Source organism: Centrocercus urophasianus, unplaced genomic scaffold, assembly GCF_019232065.1.
Source record: "Centrocercus urophasianus isolate 14NV4802_14NV808 unplaced genomic scaffold, USGS_Curo_1.0 seq_16, whole genome shotgun sequence".
NCBI lineage: Eukaryota > Metazoa > Chordata > Aves > Galliformes > Phasianidae > Centrocercus > Centrocercus urophasianus.
In genome coordinates, this window is record NW_024884711.1 from 17,019,104 (window position 1) to 17,035,347 (window position 16,244).

Below are 16,244 nucleotides of genomic sequence, written 5' to 3' on the forward strand. Positions count from 1 at the left end.
TGAAGCAGAGAGCCTAGAAATAACTAATTTCTCGTACATGCTCATGACTCACCCAATGGAACAGTGTAAGAGGGAACATGCAATCTTCTTCAAAGCGTGCAATAAATATGACGTGCATTTTTAAAATGAGTTTCCAAAAAAGAATCAAACAGTATCACTGTAGGTCTGACAATGATACGAAATAAATTAAACTTTCTAAATGAAAACACAACAAGAACAAAAACAGAATGACTGCAATATTTTTGCACTGTAATTACCAATTCCTCCAAACTCATCCTTTCCTTTTCCAGTCCCAATTTTTGCTAGATCAAAGACTGATTTTAAGGGTCACTCACCAGTAACTTTCTAAATCAAAGCCTTTGGTCCCTTAGTAATGACGCACAAATAAGAGCACAAGGGAGGCCAACAAACTACTCTTCAGAACAGCATTCACCAACAGTTACAGCATTGAAAGTTGAGGTAATAAAGTGTTCCCTAGTTCCAACAGGCCATGGCACAGTTTGTCAGCCTTTCCAGTGCCTATCCATGTTAAGCAGTAATGCACACCATTACGTTTGTATAGCGTACAACTGAAAATTTAGAAAACAAAAACCAATCAAACATGATTTAACATGTATAGCAAAAAATGTTTGAATGGCTCTGTACCTATCTCAGAAAGGATGTGTTTATGCTGTGGCAAAAGCTTTGCTATCTTTTTCATTTAAGAGACTGCAAAGTACCAAAACAAGTTGAAGCTGGCCTAGAAAGTGCAAAATCCAATGAGGATTTACAAATCCTAATACTTAAGGGCCAACATGGAAACTGGTAATAGAGTAGCAGAAATGGGAAAACAAAAGTATCAAAATTTCATTTATGTTTAGTAGAACATCACGTTAAGTGAGAAGGACGTAAAGTTGCAATTTAAGCTCAATGTAGATCACATGGCGTAAGAGAATCAAGTTAATTCATTCTGCAAACTGTACATCTGACATGAGCATGAATGCAAAAAGCTGAACTGAAATGCAGAATGTATCAGGAACTGAGACCACCTGGACAATCTACAAATAAAGCACTGGAGTAACCTCCAGTACACATGGAGTCTTACAATAGAGACAGCACCACGAATGAAGATGTACTTGAAGCGCTAAAGGCTAAAGTCACGTTCATTCTTAACTCCATGCAACTACTTCTTCACCCTGCATCCAAGTAAAATCCTACATTAAAGTTGGCTATAGTTCAGTTTTTGTTTCATTGTTGTACTAAGATCCATGTGTGCACAGTAATGCTGTGAGTCGTATAAAGTGAAAAGGAGTAAAAAGGAGGCACCTGAAAATGCGGTTCCTTGAGTATTCCAACCAACTCCGCAATATTTTCATCTTTATTTATTAAGGGACTGATGTCTTCAAGAATTTCATTCACCAGCTCCAGGTTGTTGTCACTGACAGCCTCAAGTTTAGAATCTTCTAGTCTCTCGTGAGCCTGTAAGATATAATAATTACATACGACTATAACGTAATTAAGTTTCAAGTAAATAGTACTTCCAAATTTTAAACTTTTTAATTAATTTCTTGGTGCATCCTTCAGTGGGAAAACAGGAACCACTACATATATTCTAATCCGTACATTTTGTCTTTGTAACTGCTGAAGGATTCTGTGTTCTTAACAATGTGACATGAAAAACCTTAAAAGCAGCACCTGTCAGATACACTTGCATGTCCATGTTTCCTATGGCCTCCATGCTACATTCATCAAACAGCCCTCTCTGAACAGTATCAAGCCTCAGACTTTTTCTGCTTCAGAACCCAGGACAAGCAGACCTTCTAGAAGAACAAAAACAGAACTATGCAATTGACTTGGAAAAATACAGTCTGCATTTGAGAAAAGTTTATCTGAGGCTTCTCCTAGTCAAATATATTTGAATGGCAAAGTTGAAAAGAAAGTCTGATGATTTAAAGGAATTCTGAAAAACAATCTGCAGAAAAGGAGGCCAACTATGCTGGGCTGTATTAGTCAGAACGCTGCCAGCAGACTCCCCTCAACTCAGTGTTGGCAAGGCCACAACTGGAGACCCGTGTCCAGTTCTGGGCTGCCCAGAACAAGAGAGAGGGAGTTATTGGAGAGAGCTCAGTGAAAGGCCACTGAAATAACAGAATGGAGCATATCTCCTATGAAGAAAGACAGAGAGCTGGGAACATTAAGGCTGGAGAAGAAAAGTCTTTAGAGGGACGCGCTCGTCCATGTGTACAAATACCTGGGAGTATGAAAAAATGGAATCAGGTTCTTTCCACTGCTGCTCACTGATAGGGTAAGAGGCAAACTGAAACAGTTTGAAGAGGCTGGAGGGGTCTCTGGGCAACCTGATCTAGTGGAAGATGTGGAATTAGTTGGTCTTTGAAGTTCCTTCTAACCCACACCATTCTATGACTCTGTGATTCTAATAAAGGAAAAGGCTTTTTACATTTCTGTCTGGTCTGAAATTAATGTGCAAATAGTCTGACAATCTCAGAGCTCTCTGAGAATTCACGATTCCGACAAAACTAACTCTTCTAATAGGGAAACAGATTTGATACACTTTTAGAGGCAAATGTATTGGTACAAATTCCATGCATGTCATTCATGAAGTGTGTTATCATTTTGACCTTGTCCACATTTAGATCTACTGTCTGGGATGGAAGTTGAGGGTTCAATGCAGAATCAGAAAAAAAAAAAATTGAGTGTGATCATGCCATACGGACTCAGTTAAAGCCTTCCAGCATTCTTGAGAAAGCAAGTTTGTACTTAAGATCATGTCTGTTTCTATTACAAACACTTTTTTTTTTTTTTAAATCTGCTTGTTAAATTCCTGCTAATTAAATGTTACATTATAATTGGACAACTACAAATTCTTCGGAATTATTGGAAAACTACAAATTCTTTGCAATGAACATTTTCTTCACGATAAATATTATAGATGAAGTATGTAACAGATTCTGCAGCTAGAAACAACTCTAATCAACAAAGTGATTTAACTTAACTCCAGTAAATTTAGCACACAAATTCTCCCCTCTGCAGTTCTCTCTCCAAAAGATGAGACACTTCCACTGTTTCTATTTTTATTCCTATGCAACTTCTTCAACATGTAACCAATGTTTTTGAACAGTGTGGTGGCATGCTCTTCTTGACCTGACTTTTACTGACTTTCATTTGTCCTGCCACTGCTTGAGTGATAAACACCATGGATGGTTGTGGTGGCTGCATCTGACTTCAGCAGATAACCACCAGTGGCAAATCATGATGGGTAGTTGAAAACCGGTTATGAAGGCTGCATTTGGCTGAGAGCAGACTGACGGGAAATAGAAAATAACAGCCAACAGCTAATTTGAGCTATCTGCCCACCTAACAACTGTGCTAGTCTGTGTTTGACTCGAGACAAATCTGAAAGAGACTAACATCTGTAGTCGGTACGTAAATGTGAGTGAATCAGTCATCTTACTCCATAAATAATGAGCAGCCCAAGAGCTTGCTGAGCTCTCCTGCATAGCAGCTGGCTGCATAACAGATCTGCCCACAAGTAGGGACAGTTCTTGAGGGTACCACTGCTGCAGAGACCCCTCACACTTCAATGTCGAGAAATTCCTTGCTGCTACAAACCCTCAGTAGGTGAATAATAGTTTGCTAAGCTTTGCAAGCTTGCTAAGATTAAATCGTAGATTGATGGTGCACACATAACCACGGACCAAGTCTGGGGCTAGGAGCGAATTCAGCCACACTTAGATCCCTTAGCTCTGCTGTTCAAAGACTTTGGAAAACTAGGGGATCCACTCTGAACCTTGTGACTCAATGGAAGTGTCCCTTGGATGAGTGTGTTTAATCTTATTTTCTATGAAGTAAATAATCAAGTGTACCTTGAAATCTCAAACCCTGCGAAATCCCCATTTTATTTAATCGCTATTTTATGTCAATACACATATTGCTGCTTCTCTCTTCTGAGTTGCATTCTATTTGTAACTAACAGTTAAACAAAAGTGAATTCTTATACAAACTCTTATGTTGTCCTTTCCAGATTTTTATAGAGCAAAATGATCCTTTAGCTGTACAAGATATTTCCTGGCTGCCCACAGGGCATTGCTTCAGACGTTTATTCATATTAAAGAGACAGCTATATTTCAGTTAACTCTTTTTCCTCTTGTAAGGAACATATTTTTATGAAGAATAAGAAAGAATGCAAGTGCTGTATGATATTGGCTGCATTTTCTTATGATAAAATAAGCTACATTTTAACTTTAGAGTCTAAGGAATTTTAGGGTCAGCATCATCTTAGATACTTATAAATGAATACTACCACCTATGAATAAAGTAGTTGCATAATGTAAGACCAAAACTAAGGCTAGCCCATGTCTGACTGCTGCCAATCAAAGGCCCAACTATTACTCTGAGATCCAGGAAAGGGTTTGGAGAGCATATTTCATTGGGTTGATCAGAAAGTCATTCTGAGCCAAAAAGACGACTTGTTTATGCCATGGAGGAAAGAAGATTATTACTCTCACATTTCATCTTTGGAAAAAATGCTAGAAAACAAGGGATGTAGGTTTTGCACACAACATGGGTCACAACGCTATTAAAACCAAATACCTCTGATTTCAAGTATTTTGACATTGTCTTCATAAGTAAAATTAACACAATACTACCAAAGTCTCTGAGTTTTACTCTTTCCTCTAGTTCTCCATGTATCAATAAATCGTTGTACACAGAAATTATACCAAATATGCTCTGTTTTCAAGAACACCTTCAAGCCTTCTAACAAGACATACCATACATCAAAGGTACACAACAGTCCATACTCAGTGTTCATGTAACAGTACCAGTTACAACATTTTCAGATTCTACTCAGAGCAGGAAGTTGAAATACCTTAGCAAGAGATCTTACAATGGGGTTTTCCATGATTCCTTTGAGAAAAATTAGGTCTATTTCTTCAGCGCCTGTCGACGTCGGCAGATCAGTAAGGTTATCCAGTACCTGCTGCATGGCTGCTGACAAGAGAAAAAAAAGACCAAAAAAAAAAAAATTAAAAAAAAAAAACCCTAAGTATTGAGCAAAACAGACTTGGATAATCAGCAACAACTCAAAAAAAATCCACCACGGTATTAGAAATAGAGATTTTAAATAGCTAACTACTGAGCGCAAGCAGGCAGAATGGACAAACTAAAATTCTTTTATTTGAAAGATGGAAATAAGTTATCTATCCAAATCCTTAGCATCACAGTCAACTCGAAGGAATGTTCTAGGTCTGGATTAAACATTAACTATTATTTAGACTGAAAAAAATCTCACGTATAAACTAGATATGCATAATACCCAACTACAATGAAAGCAACTAACTCGGGATTGTTTTGTTTCATCTCTCCTTCACAGAAAGCTTTCAGCCCTCATACATAAACCAAACAACACTAAGTTTTAGAATGCTTCTATAGGCAGATGTCACTGTTCTTGAAATGAATACAACTTCAACTATTTTTTTTTTAACCAAAAATGCATTGCTAAGGAAGCTCTTGACAACACTTGCATGCACTCTCAGCAGTCATTTACAGCCCCCAGTTCTGACTTATTGCACTCTGGCACTAAGTGCTGTAAATGCTAGCACCAAGCTGGCTCCACAACATACTTATATCAGGAAGTATATCTTAGAACTTGAAGCATACTGTATTTGCATGGTTTTCCCAGTGGAGATATTCTTGGCTATCAACAGCCCGCAGAGAGAACTACAGTAGCTTGGGATGAAAGGGAACAATGGTGCTCAAGGAAAGCTCTGTAAATCCTACCATCCCCACTGTCCTGTCTCACAATGTCATTTATGAGGTGATGAGAATTTATTGTATAACCACGTCCTTCAACCCTTTCATTTAAGATAGAACTGAACAAAACAGATCCTTTATGTTAGATAGCAGTCAGCACATTCACACGCTGCAGAGTTCTCGTGCATTTGAGCATATGTGCAGTTCTTTCCTTTGCACTTCCTAGGCTAGCTTCAAGTCCGCAGAGATGAGCGTATGCAAGCTCAGGCTCAGCACAAAAGGGGACATCACTGAAGAAAATTATGAAGCCCTTCACAAGGTAAATGATTTTTTTCACTTCTTCCAACGCACAATTAAATACACTCATCTTGTTACCATTACCTTAATAGTGAAAAACCTACACTGTTTTTTTTTTTAACAGTATGTTGTCAAACTCTTGCACAGTTATGTTTGCATATTCAGACACACACATACATAGGCCTACTACAAATTTTTCTGTCAAGCTCCTCAATGAAAGTATTAGAAAAAAATACTGTGTACGGCAATACTCTGCATGTTGCATAGCAGCATATGTCAAGATAATCAGAAAGCCTATATGCCCCCTTCCCACACAAGAATTTACCCTCCACTCTCCTCATTGCTTTATAATGAAAGTTATTATGAAACACGGCAAAGCAGGAGAACAACAGCATTTCTCAACACCTACTTTCTAATTTGAATGTTCCATAGACAACTCCATTCCAAGAAAATACTTTCTGGCTGTACTTTCCCTCAAGTAGAGCTGACTTTTCAACAATCAAATCCTCTTGGAAGGTACATTTTAACTATAGCAGCAAATGTTAAGAGACTTTTTTTTTCATGCTCTAACCAAGCTTCTTGCTTCCAAAACACGAATCCTCTGTGAAACCATGGGAAGGAAGAAAAGTGATACTTAAACTGCGCTTTCAGATTCTGAAGCAATACTATTTCTATGTTTTCAATAGACAAAGTGCTGTTAGTGATCACACGTTAGATAAAGTCACCAAACCAACCTGGAAATAGTCCCTGTCTTCCTCACACTAAGTATGTCCTACATCTTGAGGAGTTTAGCTACCAATGCATAAGGCATTCCTTATATATCTCCATGTTAATAAACTGTTTCCTATGTAACCCTTTCAGAATTCAGCCTACCTTAGATGATCAAATTTAAAATTAAAATTTCTATTTAAACATCAGCATCAAAGAGAAGCTGTTGAGAGCATCATTTAAGCTTCACAAGAATGACTTCCAAGCTTTGTGTAGGATATTTTCAAATGAATATTACATTTAATAAAGGTTTGACAAATTCTACCATCAAAGCTGCCAAAGCATACTTTAGTGTTCTTGGAAGACAGCAGACACCTTTATATAAAAAAAATTCACAAAAGCAGACTTGCATCCCAGGTGCTCAAAACATTGCCATGCATCTAATGGTTGCCTTTTCTCACCCTAATGCTCTCTAGTGGTGAGAGCTCAGGAGTGCTCCATGTCGTTGAATGCTTTGGTGTCAAACAAAAAAAGAAGTGTCTGCTTTTCTTTTGGGGGAAATATTAACTATGCCTCTTGTCTCCCTCATTCCATCTTTTAGAGGAAACTGGTAAGAACATGTTAACTTTAAGAGCTGTACTATTTACTTCCTTCTCCCTCCAAATAGTAACCTTTTTGTATGTTCAATGAGCCGCCTGGGTAAAACTTCAAATTTTCATCACAACAGAGGATTTGCTCTTGTGAGGATAATAGGTAATAAGCACAGCTGAAGGAAGGAGCAAGGAATACAGACATTACAAGAAACACACCTTGACAACAGCCTCCAGACAGCATAGGAACTGAGCAGCAGAAAGAGGCTTTCAGGTGAGACAAGGTGCTGAAGTAAAGGACTCTCAGGAACAAGTACCAACAGAATAGAGCATGAGATAGGACTTCTAAGAGAAAATGAGTTTACAATGGGGCACCCTCCACTACAGCCCCTGGCTTAGTGACAGGGAAAATACACACACACCTAATTCCCACAATCAATTTTCAAAGAACATCTTTATAAACATTGGAAGTTTAAAGCCTGAAGCAAGTACTCAGCGGGAGCGTACTATTCTGCTGTGTACATGCACTGAGCAATTTATTCCTAGTGAGCAGGTGAGTCTACACTCAAAGTAACTGGTTTGTCATTTGAACCCCATATCAAAAAGGGAAAGGAAGATGCAGGGGGAAGGCATGTAAACTGGTCTTTGTAGTAGTTACCATGCATCCTCATGTCTAAGAATGCAGAAATTTCACTTACGAATGCAGAATTTTCTAACCAGAATTAACTCATCCTAAATTCATGTATGGCTCTTCAGATAACCAAAGGCAGATGCTTCAAAGGCTTAATCTACATACTGTACCTTACAATAGTAAATTCAGATCAAACAGAAGTAAAAGTTACTATGACAAACTCTTCCTAAGGAAAAAAAAAAAAAAAAAAAGACATTTTCAACAAGCTCTCAACTGTGACTCTTCCATCAAATTTGATTTTTACTTCTTCTTTCAGTGCCTAATTCTTGACTAGATTAATTCTATGTAAAGGAAAAAGGAAGCATACATTTAAATAAATTTTCCAGATTTGTGGACAGAAGACAAATGTGTCTCTCACTGGGGAAAATGAAAGCTTTGCAGAATGAATACCCTGCACAGATTTTTTAGCTTAATTTCATTTTATTATTCTCCAAGCTAACAAATGAATGGGGAATTAAAAGAAAATTCTGTAATATACTTAAATAAATGTATGCATAATTATTTTCCCATGACCCACTCATTTGGATAGGGAGGTATGATAAATACTTCAAGACTGTTGCTGAGAGTAGTGGTGGAAATCTAGGAAATTAGATTAAAATCTTGTCACATCCACAAGTTTGGAAACAATTTCTCACGGGGAATGAAAATCTTTTCAACAGGGATATATCCAAAAGAAAATTTTCATAACACATCGAAATACATACAGGGAAAAAAAAAAAAAAAAAAAGGAGGATTTATACTGCAGGTTATTTGGTTATCTGAACTGTCCACTTCTCTCACCATAGGAATACCAATGAACATGCTAACATTTTGAACTGGCACAAATTACTCACTAACAAACAGAGGGCTTTGTCAGTGCAAGGTTCAAAAACCAGGATAAAATAAAAATCTCTGGGAAAGCACTGTGCAGTGAGCACAAAGGGCATTGCGCTCGCATTCCCACTGCCAGCAACTGAATACACCACGCAGAGATCAGACTTAGAATCCGGACAAGAGCTACACAAAGAAACCAGAACTGCGGTTGGTCTCTCTGCCACATTACAAATCAGTCACATAGTGCCATGCGAAATATGCGAATGCTGTTACTGCTGTAGGGTACAGTGATGCTTAGGCTCTCAACCATCCAGAAACTGAGCCCGTGCAGCAGTGTGAGGTGTTCTCCACGCAGGTAGCGCTGGGCCAGCATGGCTGTAACCCTACTGATAACCCTCTTAAGGTTTTCTGGGCAGCACTCCACTGTAACATCATGCAGGCACGTTTTCTAAGCAGGACCCCTTCCTCATTCAGTAAAGAATGGACCTCCTCTAGAAACAGCCAGATTGTTTAATTAAGGAAGCTGCCGTCTGCAGCACGCATACCTCCTTCACTGCAGAATCAGAGAAATAAATAGCATAGAACTAGGAAAAGAAGAAGGAACAATCTAATTGATAAGACTGAATGCTCCCCTGGAAACTTATAGTCTACTCACTGAATTTTTGCATGTTGAAAAGAAGTAACAAATGACTAGAGATGTTTTCCATTTTTTTTAACTTCATTTTCTCTACATCTCCTGACAAGCAGAGACTAAACTATTTTAGCATAACTGTAAATAGAAGCTCGAGCAGCCCACAGCCTTAACAAACCCAGCTCAAGTACATTTCATTTCACTCGCCCATTTTCTGTCATGGATCTTACGGTCACAAGTCATGGGGGAAATCAACACGTCCACATCCTAAATACCGCAGCCCCACTTCTTTCAGGCTATTCAGTTCAGCTACAAAATGAAGAAACACACATTTTTTGATGAACAGATGGACCTCACAGCTGCATCTTTTGGATAGAAGAGCAGTATTTGAAAATTATTTCAGTAAAGATAAAAAGGGAACACATACGGCATCACACCTCCAAAACTAGCTCAATTAAAAGGCTGTGTTTCATTTGTAGAGAAATATCCCGACCAACAATATGATACTGCCAATAGCTACATTGAAATTTAGTACTGAGGAAGTTGTGATGGACTTCTTCTGAAGAACTGTAAAGAAATGATCTCAATCGTAAAGCACAAAGGCAGCTGCCTTAATGTGAAGCCCACTAATGTTGATGCTTTGATGATAAGCCTGTGCAGGTGTTTAAACGACAGTAACATCAGAAACCTTGGTAATACTCTTTAGAGAAAGTCCAGTGCAAGATTCAGACACAGATGATGAGGAACCTCGAGTACTGTGTCCAGTTTTGGGCCCCTCACTGCAAGAAAGACATTGAGGCCCTGGAACGTGTTCAAAGGAGGGCAGCAAAGCTGGTGAGGGGTCTGGAACACAGGGCTGATGAGGGGAGGCAGAAGGAGCTGGGAATGTTCAGCTTGGAGAAGAGGAGGCTCAGGGGAGACCTCATTGCTCTCTATAACTTCCTGAAGGGAGGTTGTAGTGAGCTGGGGGTCGGCCTCTTCTCTCGTGTCATTAGTGATAGGACCAGGGGGAATGGCTTCAAGCTACGGCAGGGGAGATTCAGGCTGGACATGAGGAAGTATTACTTTTCAGAAAGGGTGGTCAGGCACTGGAACGGACTGCCCAGGGAGGTGGTGGAGTCACCGACCCTGGGGGTGTTCAAGGAAAGGCTGGATGTTGTGTTGAGGGACATGGTTTAGTGGGAGCTATTGGGAATAGGTGAACGGTTGGACTGGATGATCTTGAAGGTCTTTTCCAACCTTGGTGATTCTATGATTCTACGATTCTATGAAGTGAGAAGCAAACATACAAATACGCAGAAAGTCTTTTCTGATAGATAAAAGGCATTTCATGTGATAGTTTGTAGTGGACAAGTCTAAGCCCACAGCTGAAAGTCCTCTGCATTAAAAAAAAAAAAGAGGAAAATCAGAATCCTGCATGGCAGTTTCTTTTTTACAGCCTGAGCCACGTAATGAATGTGCTTCTTCATTTATTTTTGGCATTTTTGCCACTGAAAGAGGCAGGGAGGCATAACATACCTTCTGAAAGGTTCAGCAGATGCAATTAAAAAGAATTCACTTTTCCATCTTTCCGCTTAAATAGCTTCCAATCTTCACCAAAAATAAGCAGCATTTTTCAATTAATTAAAACATAAATAAATGTTTGAAAAAAAAAAAATCAGTTAAAACAAACAATCACTAAAAAGTAAATATTTTCTTCCCAAATGTACATTTAGGAAAATAACAGAACACAAGAAAATACTTTCTTTTACTGTGAGGGTGGTCAAAAACTGGAACAGGCAGCCCAGAAAAACGATGGAATCACATCCCGGGAGATACTACCTTCAAATAAATTTTGGTAACTCATACTAATAACTGTATTGAAAGATAGAAATCTCCACCCTTTCCATGATATAAGAGGTTCCAGTTTAAGCCCTCAAATACCACCAGCTCATTTATGGATGCCTGCATCTCTCTAGGGCATCTCAGGTGACACTGAAGAAGATGTACTACCATTGGTGGTTTTGAGCTAAACATAAGAGTTTTCATAACACTGAAAAAAAAAAAAAAAAAAGAAGCAGACCTATGCCTCCAAATGATTTATGAAATGATACTAAATTGCTAATATGCTATTTTACAACTTCTAAATACTGCTCATTAGAAATGCAATGACTATAGAAAGCCTTTGCTGAATATCTGAACATCACCACTACCAGCTGGCAACAAATAAATTCACTTCCACAATTTCTGAGAAGATTACACACTGCCTTAAATATATACAGCTTTTATTCTAGCTGAATTTTTATGACCATGTCAATCCTCCTAAAGGACAGTACTAAGAAAGGAGCCACATTTTGAAATCAGTTCAGTTTCCCCCTCAAAATTTCATATTACACAGTTAAAATAAGATATAGCTTAAAAGTAACCACTACTTTTCTTCTCACTATAATATGTTGCCATTTTGATGAAATATTTTCTGAGATCTTTAAGAAAACCTTCTGCATGTATACATTTCTTTGAATCTGTTGAGCTACAGATACAAAGTCCAAACATTGCAGAGATTGAAGAAATTGCTATCAAGCACTTGAGTAACCCAGAAACCTAAATCTGTTGCAGGCCATGGAGGACAGTGAAAGGAAAAAGGGATATTCCATACTTCTGAAAGCCACTCCTGTAGTCTAGACAAGTGGACAGTATATGTATGCCACTGCAGGAAAAAGCAGATATGTTTCAATAGAAAGATGGGAATAGAAAAGTAGTTGAAAATGTGCAGAACCATCTAACCATGCTGATGTCCTAGCAAATTGGAAATCAGTGAAAAGCTCTTCCTAAACCAGATTCCCTCTTCAAACCTTAGCCATTGTGCCTCAAACTGCAAAGGCAGTAATTGATTTTGAAATGAAATACTGGATTTGATGTAAAAGCTTCAGTCATATAACACAAACCACAGCAAATACAAGCAAGTCCAGTAAAAGCTTTAACAAAAGGATAAACTACTTCATTTTCATAAGTGTTCCTCCTTTCCAGCCACAGATTTTAGAAAAGTATGTAATGATGCCACACAAAGACAACTGAACTTTAAATGAACACTAGCATACACCCCAGAACAAATATCAATTTTGGTGAACAAAGAATATGTTACCTTAGTACTTGACCAATTTATACTTCAGGTTCTAAATAATATTCTTTTCACTGATTTTTAGATGAAGGCACAAAGGATGATATGCAGTCTAAAGGTACCACTTTATACACAACATTCCAGTAGAAATTCAACAACTTTTGGGACACATACGCTTCCTTCCACTTCTAACAGCCAGAGCAGGCTGAACTCACGAGATCGCATCAATTACTTTTCCTACTATTTTGAAAGAAAGAAACAGCTAGATGAAGAAACGCATTTTCTCTGCAGTCACATGCACAGGCAATTAATGCCACCATTTATAAAGTTCAAAAAGCCAGCGTAACATATGCAACAAAGCAAGCACATCCTTTGAAGCGTGGCCTTTCCTTTCTATCTTTTCAGCTTCCCGAATCAAAGTTTTTTAATTTCTGTATTTTTGTCACAAAACTAACTGACAAAATACTAAAATCGTAAGTAAAAACTACTTTTCACTTACATATACCCAGGAATAAACTACAAGATATAAATTAGTCAGATCACGGTACCATTTTTCTCAAAGGAAAAGGAGCTGAAGATGTGCAGAACCATCCATCACACTGATGTCCTAGCAAATTGGAAATCAGTGAAGAGCTCTTCCTAAACCAGATTCCCTCTTCAAACAAACATTAAACTCAGGAAGAGAAAAGAGTGAATAGTCTCCCAAATGGAAAGAATTCTACTTTGTGTGCGTTACATACTTTCATCAAGTCACTGGTTTCAATACTGTGTTAGCGGGTAAACATGAGCTGTGAAGCTCTGAGATGCAAGTTCTGCTGCACTTCTAAGCGCAGACACTTCAGAAACAACAGGCAGCTCAGGTCTTACTATGAACACTTTTATTGAAGCATTTATCTAGGCACACTACACAGGCGTACATCCAAAGGAGAAAGCCAGAATTCACAAGGACTGTAAGGTACTCTGCTGACAACGTGAATGTCATGACAGAACAATACGCAAGAGCTATTAGGTAACGTGCTTTGGGTAAGTCTGCCAACAAGACATGGAATCTTTAATAAAATGAGTTACTCTGTATAGAACAAAGTAACAACACTAGGCCCACTTGTAGAGTAGAGAGGTTCTTCCAGCCCTAGCATCTCCAGAGACCCATGATGAATCCCATTACTGGAGATGCTGCTGTTCTTGCTGAAGTTTGCATCCTTCACATGAAATCACCTGATCACTTCTACCACTCAATTAAAAAAAAAAAGCCATGGGGCATTTCCTGAATCTTTGTCAACATGTAAAGGAGTTTGAGCAGATCTTACTTAACCCAAACCTATTTATAGCTAGAAGACAATGCTTCAACACTCATTTCTCTAACATAAATAATGCAGTTGAGCCTCTCCTATATTATAAGGCAAGAAACAAACCTTGAATAATTTCTCCTCTTCCCACAGTCTCTTCCAATCTGTACCTCCTTCCAGCACAGAAAGACTGTTCAAAGTGAATTGGAAGCGAGTCTCATGAGCTCCTTGCAAAATGCCAGTCTTTCTACACATAAAGGCAGATCATATGGTCTATTTTGTCTTACATCATATGGTCAGCTCAACTTGCTGGCTTGACACAAATGAGTATAAAACATCATTTTGAACTTGACTCCTCTAAACCTTAATGTGTACCTGAACTGCCCTTTCCTTTAGGTGCAAAAAACTACATGTAAATTTTGTCCCGTTGCTGAAGCAGGCTTCAAATGGCTTTTTTTTTTCACATTGGCTTTCAGCATTTAAAAATTGCTCAACAAATTCATAAAATCAGAACACAAACAAGAACAAGCACAATATAAGGTGCTTTAGAAAAATCTCAACATACTGTTTTGTATCTAGAAATGAAAGCCACTCTAGTTTACAGTAGAAAATACATTTGGTTATTATATGATTCCTACCCCATTTGTTCTAGGAGAAAAGACCCACCATGCAAGACTGTGTACAGTGTAATTTTCCATTAATTCAAAACCTGCTTACTTTCTCTCCAGGTTTTCCCCTGCAAAGCAACCTGTGAATGTAAGGTTTAGGACACAAACAAAACTGTAAAAATTATTATATTTAAAGTAGTTATCTCTGGACGAGGACCTCACTTTCACAGCATCACACAGTACACTTTCCAGAAGTCTCATGTGCAGTTCATTGCCAACCTCTAACATGCCCACTAAAATAATCATCCCATCACTGCTAGCTGTGATGTATTGGATAGAAAATGGTTTTTCCAAAATTTTTTGTAGAATGACATTGCTGATGTTTTTAAAATGGTGAAGAACAACACATAAAACTTTTCATACTTCAAAAGAGAGACGGCAAAACATAATGGCTTGTTAAATGATTGAACTGCATTACTGCCCTAAATGCATCTACTATTTGAAAAACATTTTCCCAGCAAGATTCTATTCTACAACTTTTCTTTCAACTAAACGCAGTCACATTTTGCACAACTACTCCTTATTCTCAGCAGTTACATTACTCTAGCCCTAGGAAGCATATGCTCAAGAACGCTGCAAAAGGAATAAAGAGAATCACCTTGACACTCAAATTGTGAAGGGAACTGAAAAATTCCACGGATAAACTCACACTGCCTTTAGTTATGCATTTTAACTCCCAGACTTCTTTTCCACAGAACGTCGTCATGATTTATTCAGGTCCACAAATGTTTGATTAAAATGGGAAATTAAAGTTCAATTTAAGAATATCTAGGCACAGCAATGAGGGGAAATGTTATTTCTAGTGGTCATCAGACAACTTGCATTAAGAATCACACATTTTTAAGAAAATGGCAATTTCAAATGTTTGCCACCTTCACTTTGAAGTCATTTTGCAACTTACTGCTGTGAACACTGAAAGACAATTTTCCGCATGTTATAAGGTAGATACAGACACAGAAACTGCAAAGGGTACCTTCAAAACAGTGCTCTGCACTTGTACCTGTGATGCATACTGACAAGTTTGAAATTTTCTACTCTATTTCCTCAGAATACCAAGTTTGGTTACATCAAGTTCTGCACACTCACTTCCGAATTTTCAATCATGTACTAAATCATTCGAACCAAAGCAAAAAACAACAATAATACAACCCAAACCACAGAGCTTTTGAGCAAAGGCTTACAGTAAATAATTAGTGACTAAATGGTTAAGAGTTTTTTAATTACACAATGAATTTGAGATACCTGTCCACTCCCTTTAAACAAATTAGTTAGCAGAACCCTGAGAACTTAACTAGCACTTCAGAGTAGCGGAAGGGCTGCAGCAAATAAGAGGAGAACAAACTTCATGCTCTGAAATATAATATTCAGCTTTGTATACAAACACCTTGCTTCAAACAGCTATCAATCCCCACCGCCCAAAGAATGAGCTAAAATTGAGCATTAAGTACAACTAACTACCCAAACGAAACACTGAGAAGTCAGAAACACGTTATGCGCCCAGATATAATCTGCTGCTATTGTACCAGGCCCACAGGCGACATGAAAGTAAGCAAAGTCTGGTAACTCCTGTAGCAGAAGACAATAATCTCATTTCAGTTTATTCCTCATCTTTGATAGCAAAGAACATGCTTCCAGTCACCTACATTACATGAATTCCTCCTGTCATTACTGTAACAGAAGCCAAATTCCGCAAATCTTCTGTTCAATTCACC

At 38.2% G+C, this 16,244-nt stretch overlaps 1 protein-coding gene across 6 annotated transcripts in view; it reads right to left on the reverse strand.

Moving 5' to 3' along the window:
• Nucleotides 1–16,244, reverse strand: part of PALS2 (protein associated with LIN7 2, MAGUK family member) — a 56,072-nt gene that overhangs the window by 21,678 nt on the left and 18,150 nt on the right. For 3 of the 6 annotated variants that reach the window (XM_042817293.1, XM_042817296.1, XM_042817295.1), the window contains exons 2-4: nucleotides 4,886–4,989; nucleotides 2,231–2,341; nucleotides 1,306–1,458 (exon numbers count right to left, since the gene is read on the reverse strand). In XM_042817293.1, coding sequence (XP_042673227.1) covers nucleotides 1,306–1,458; nucleotides 2,231–2,341; nucleotides 4,886–4,984 — 363 coding nt within the window. In that variant the 5' untranslated portion in view covers nucleotides 4,985–4,989. Of the gene's footprint in view, nucleotides 1–1,305; nucleotides 1,459–2,230; nucleotides 2,342–4,867; nucleotides 4,990–16,244 lie in introns of those variants that run through there. The other 3 variants (XM_042817294.1, XM_042817298.1, XM_042817297.1) reach the window with 3 other exon arrangements.